Source organism: Ascidia mentula, chromosome 8, assembly GCF_947561715.1.
Source record: "Ascidia mentula chromosome 8, kaAscMent1.1, whole genome shotgun sequence".
Taxonomy (NCBI): domain Eukaryota; kingdom Metazoa; phylum Chordata; class Ascidiacea; order Phlebobranchia; family Ascidiidae; genus Ascidia; species Ascidia mentula.
In genome coordinates, this window is record NC_138573.1 from 3,545,790 (window position 1) to 3,551,996 (window position 6,207).

At 36.7% G+C, this 6,207-nt stretch overlaps 1 protein-coding gene across 1 annotated transcript; it reads right to left on the minus strand.

Moving 5' to 3' along the window:
- Positions 1-302: 302 nt before the first annotated feature.
- On the minus strand, positions 303-5,420 carry LOC145910770 (transmembrane and coiled-coil domain-containing protein 4-like). Its single transcript, XM_082997975.1, has 11 exons — positions 5,043-5,420; positions 4,682-4,832; positions 4,311-4,501; positions 4,010-4,152; positions 3,353-3,571; positions 2,974-3,138; positions 2,655-2,749; positions 2,466-2,592; positions 2,218-2,335; positions 1,759-1,938; positions 303-1,387 (listed from the first exon to the last, which is right to left on the minus strand). The coding sequence occupies exons 1-11, from the start codon at positions 5,228-5,230 to the stop codon at positions 952-954; spliced, it is 2,013 nt and encodes a 670-aa protein (XP_082854101.1). The 5' UTR covers positions 5,231-5,420; the 3' UTR covers positions 303-951.
- Between the last annotated feature and the right edge of the window lie 787 nt (positions 5,421-6,207).

Sequence of the window (6,207 nt, forward strand, 5' to 3'; positions counted from 1 at the left end):
TTGTCATTTTATTAATTTTTAGGAGTAAAGTTTCAACCTTTTTAACTGAGACATAAACGACATTTAAATTTGTTCATTATATGGTGTCGGGAATTCTTGACTCCGGAGGGGACTTTTCGGTGAATTCCCATTCACATAGAAATACAAATTCTATAGCCTACAAGTGTACATGCATTATCAAAACAACCCAATTTTCTCAGCCTCATTCCCATTGATCGTCATGAAAAAACATTTTACATACATTTTTTTTCTGACATACAAATCCATATCTTGTATCAATTCACCACAAATTTGCAGCATTCGAGCTTTTTTTTTTGAAATAAAATAAAACAACAAATAATAACAATAATTGCACTATCGGGTTTCCCAATTAAAAGTCCACCAGTACACAGCGTTTTACACAACAAACAGAAATGCACAGTTTCGTCAATATAAGACACAACTAAATGTATAGATAAACACGTATCACTAGATAAAACACAAAGAACAATGCACATCAGAAACATACTTGTGCAAACCGAGTGTTATTTGACGACGTAATTCCACGACGTAATTCAAGTGGATTTTCAATAATTTTTTTATCGAAAGGCACTTTTTATGCTTTTGAGGTGTGAAGCAGAACTTCAGTTTTAAATGAAACTTATGTGAATCAATTCACGCCCAAATGTCGAAATAGCAAACAGCAATAAATTGTGCATGCAACATTATGTAGGCTAACACGCTGTTATGATTAATTTAATATGCAGATAATTGAACAATTTAAAAGAAATAAATTAACCCACACAACCATAATTATGTACTCCTTTAAGTAAAAAAAAATCACAAAAATGTACTCATGAGCTAAAAACCTCGGTAAATGTATTTGTCGCATGCACGACCACCAATTATACTTTCCCCCAGGCCGCATTTCCCTGCGAAATAATTCGTATTCTCTCTCAGAAATTAAAATCTCTACATTTTTTGCGAATTCGAACTTTGATCGACCTTTTCCGTCGTGGAACGTGCACACTTGTTTATGGCTTCGTCACCTGTGTTCGCTAATTTCTTATCAAACTCGTTGCTAGTTTGGTCCATTTGGTCGCTCGAAACTCGGTGAGCTTCAGCAAGCAAATTCGTATTTGAGTGGCAGGTCTTCGTCATATCCTCATAAGATTGTCTTAAGTCTTCCTCTGAGGCATTGTGTGGCAAAACTTCCCTCACAACTTCGACGTCAGCAGCTTCTTTTTTCCTTTTTTCTAAACTGTCTGGTTCGTTGTCAAGTTTTAAGTTATGGCAGGATATGCTGGCGGGGACGACGTCTTCTTGCTGTACAGCAGATAATGTAGGCAAGCTTACAGATTTTTTGGCTTTGACGTCCACGTCGAGAAAACGCGTCTTCTCCTTCGTCCTGTTAATGTGGATATCGTGGAAGTTTATTAAATTCCATCGTTCTAAGCGATTTGAGGCTTACATGCGTAAAACAGTTGTGTAACATGTAAGAATTTAAACGGTTGCCTATAAGCTAGAAATCATACCGAAAATTGTCACTAAATTGCATTCAAATTGCGACAAGACCACAAGACACAAATAAAGGTTATTGCACGGTATATTGTGATGGAGGTTTATTGAGTAATTGCTTGGTTACAAATTTAGTTGTGGAACAAAAAATGTATTTGAGTGCAAATAACTTGGAGTTAATTACACGGGATAGAAAAGTCAGAGCTGATACGCTAATCATAACAGAGCAAACGTTTGATTAAAAAATACATTATTTCTTACCTGACCCCAACTGCGGATAGGACGGTGTCCATATTTTTAGCGTAGTCGAGGTGTCCGTCTATGATTGAGCTCAAGTCAATGTTAATCATCCGTCTATCGTTCCAAGTAACAGGCTGCAATCCAGCGACTTCAACTTGGCGAGCGCTCGTACGATACAAAAAACGCAGCAGCCAATCTGTTCTACACACAAAAATATTTCTGTAAACATCGTAGGAATAGCCACACATCTGACAAGACGAAAAATTTGAATTGTTAACCCACTATATTTCTTAAAGGATTAACCCACAATAATATACAATATTTCAGCTCACATAATTCATATTATTGGCTCCATATCGTCAATAATATAGTTCAACAGACCCTATGACGTAGCCACAAACGAAACAAAATCAGTTTGTCTAAAATGTTATGTATTTTTACTATATCGTCTGTTTGGTTCTAGACAGTAGACCGGTGTACCTGCAATATGCGTTTGTGATGTGGCCGGCGACAACGGAAGAAAACCTTTTCCAGTCTTGTTCTTTGCCGCTAACCGGTGCCCCCAGCAGATAAACGTCTTCGATTATTCCTTGGTGATCTTGTTGGAAAACAATACAAAATATTATAAGGGTAAACGCTACATCATCTCTTGGACTGATACGACCAACAAATATATGAATTCAACACTAGGCTATTAATTTGTTTATTAATTGCATGAAGTCAATTACTTTTTCGCTTTGACATTTCTTCCAGGCAGTAGTATATCACCCTTGCGCCCAAACTAAAACCGATCAAGGTGACAGGTCTGTGGCCGTGTTCCCGTGCCAGGAGCACTTCAGCCAACTGCCTTCCAACCTGCAACAAGCAGTACCTTAGCTTAAAAGGAAGTATGGTAGGGTTTTAGATAGATAGAATACCTGTGAAGAGCGTTGAAGGCATACACTCCATGGGTTGTCTATTACACTTGCGACGGATAAGAGTGATGCAGGCCATGCAATCGCCGTTATGAGACCTGCAATGTTTAAAATAAATTTACTCACTTGCTGACTTTTGCTTTTCTTTTTTCAAGATTTTGCAAACTATTGGTCAGTTTAATAAACTAATAACTTTACCCATCAAATTCCAATGCTCATTCTTCAAAAAAAACATAAACAAGCAAACGAATAGAAGCATTTTTACACTTGCTCTATATCTTTTTTCAATCAAGAGGCATCACCATCTAAATTAAAGTTGCACCTGCTAATATTGTGTATTTGAGTGCTTCCGTGGCCGCAACACTGACAAGACTGTCAAGAATATACTCAAAAGCATTTCCCAGCCTCATAAGATGCTTTGACTCCCACACTAGACAATATTGTTCTCTGGATTGCAACATGTTTAGCCACGGCATCACAAATCCAGCTAAAAAAATAGAAAAATATGCAATGCATATTTGGTGGACTATCAGGAAATTCAGCATTTTAAGACATAACAGGTCTTTTTTGTGTGTTTCTTTGAAATAAAAACTCATTTAATTTACAATATATGCCGCACATGTACAAGTTAAAAGTTTGTAAATCTTGTTTCAAAAATACATTTTGAACTAAACTAATTTCAATAAAGTTACATCACATACTGTCAGTGTCATTGGATAACCATCCAGAGACAGCTATGGTGATTGCAAGTTGTTTCGAGGCTGTTAATGGCCGAAACTGAAACTGATCAATTCCACCAACCCTTTGCTTCATCTTGTAACCAGTCAGACCAGCACCAGCAGCTCCAAACAGTGAAGTAATCACTGCTAATCCAGCAACTGATCCAAGGGCAGCTGCTGATGCACCACCAAGGATCGCCCCTGAAAAAAAATGCTATGTTGTTTTTTGTTAACATAAATACACCTGATAAGCAATGTGGAGCCAATAATATGAATTTGTGTATAAGCTGCAGACAGATGGCCACTGTTTCGACCTAAAAGGTCTCATCAGTACAGCTAGGTCGAAACAGTGGCCATCTGACTGCAGCTTATACACAAATAAATACACCTATTTAATTTGATTTCATGCAGTCTGAAAACAGGGTGGCAATAAAACAAAAAAATTGCTTGAATGTATTTAAAGGGGTAATCAACTAAATAACATTGATTGGTTTGTACTGCTAAGGAAAATGTCATTACACCTTTTGGAGTCTTAGGAATATAATTGGTTTATATTGTAAATTATTTAAAAAAGCTTTTACAAACAGTAAAGACTTGATAATTATTCAATTTTCCAGAAACTATATTAAATTTACAAACCTGCACCAGCAGCTACAAGTGGAGCTGCTAAACCTCCGGTTAACCCAATCAGCGCTCCACCACCCGCTGTTGCCAAACCAATCAATGCAAATCTTTTTATCTTCTGGTTCCTGGCTTTCTTGTTTTTGACTTCCTCTTGTTCTCTGAAAAAAAAATAGGAATTTTTTTATTTATCGCATTAAAGCATGATTTAGTTGGAAATAACCTAGATTGGGAAATTTAAGTGCTTTTATAAAGTAATAACAAATGCCAGAACAAGAAACTGCATAAAAATGTTGAAAATTCAGATTAAACCACATACTCTTTCTCCTTTTCAGTACTTTCCTTCAGCATTTTGATAAGAAGTTCTTCCACGTCCTCTAACTTCTCAAATCTGACTTTTAACCTCCAGGTCATGTGACGTATCATAACCCTGGTACGAGAGTCGTATCGCCCATTGAATGATGTCACACCCCAAAGTACCAAGTCATTTACTAATTTTAAAATGTTGCCCTGCAAAGGCAAAACAGGTTTTTACAGTCGAACTGACAAATACGCAACGAACAAAAATAACTTACTAATTGTTACAAACGAAGCGCATATATTGAAAATTTTAGGTTAACCTGTCTTTGCAATCTTTTGCAAATCTGTTAAAGTCTTAATCAGTTTGAGCATTAGCAAAAAGTAGTAAACCTTAATCTGTTCTTCTTTCAGAAGGTTGTCAACAAACACATCTGTTCCCTGCGACCCATGACCATCACACAAAGCCTGCATGGTGTTGGCAACATTGCTTGGTAAAAATACATGGGCGACAAATGAAGTCACAATGTTGTGTCTGAACTCCCTGTAATAAACATAGTTACAAATTATATAACAAACAAAAACATGTTTCTGTACTATTTGAAATATAGCAGATTTGTATTTAAAAAATCTTAAACACCCCAAAATGTAAAAACCAGCTAAATGATATGTCAAAAAGTTTTTTTAAGATAACACCTAAAACAAATGGATTTTGTTAGTAAAAGTGTGTGTAATTGCAAAGCACTTTACTTACTCATGACTGGCTGAGTCAAAAAGCAAGTTAAGAGTTGTGGCACAAAGACCAGAATAATAAAATTTCACAGTATCGGAAAGACTTTCAACATATTTCTTCGTGTCCCCATTGATAATGGCATTGTTGGTTTCTTCATTTTCATCTGAATCCGCGTTATTGGCGAAAGTAGTGTCTTTGTCCTCAGACATACTTCATGTAAAGTACTCTTTGGCATGAAACATTTCCCAAGACAAGAGTATTGCAGCGTACATGCGTGTTGCCACAGTATCAACAACTAATGGTCAGACGCAAAGCATATTAAAAAAATAACTTAAAACAACAACAAAAAATATTTCGTGTCTTGTATTGCTTGACTAAATTCACTCCGAAATTAATTCTTTTCTTCATTACTACAGTAGTTTTTTGCCACAAAGGGGAAAAAACGGTAATTCCCCATATTTTCAACTTGCTCCACAGCGACGTTAGTGTCCAATGTACGTCATCATCATGCGATGATGACATAGAAATAAAAATTAATATGAATCGTTCTTTTGGCAAGTTTCGATCCGGCAAGACTTCCCCAGGTTATCGTTGTGACATAACCCTGAGGAAGTCGATACGTTGGTTTCAATAAACACTTTCGAAACTTAAGTGCCAGACGAGCAATTCCTATTAATTACCAAGCCTAGCAGCAAAAATAGCAGTATAGAAATATCAAATCAGCAAAATTTCAGGCCCAAGGAGGGAGCTTATTGTGCTAAAAGTTCGGCGTCCGATTACTCGTAATTCTCATATATTTGGGTTTGATTATAGGAGTTGCTTTGCAGAAAGATTTGCGGACTTGCTCTTCGGTTGTTTTTCCAACCAGATGGTCAATTGATCCAAGGGGATGCTTTAGCTAAAGCAATGGACGAAGCTGAAGCAACGAAACGAGTTTCTCAAACTTTAATTTACACTCAAATCGTAAAATATAACTTCAATTCAACTCAATATCATAAGTCGTCTGATAGCTGTGAACCGAAATGTTTTAAAGCCTATTTTTATCACCGCCCCCAATCGCCCATTTACTCTTTAGCGCCCCCTTTAATATTGCAAGCAACTCCACAAGGGGGGAAGGTGCCCCTTTTGGGAATCACTGCTTTGTACCGTTTCCAGATATAATATAGATTTGTTAATCCACTGAAAA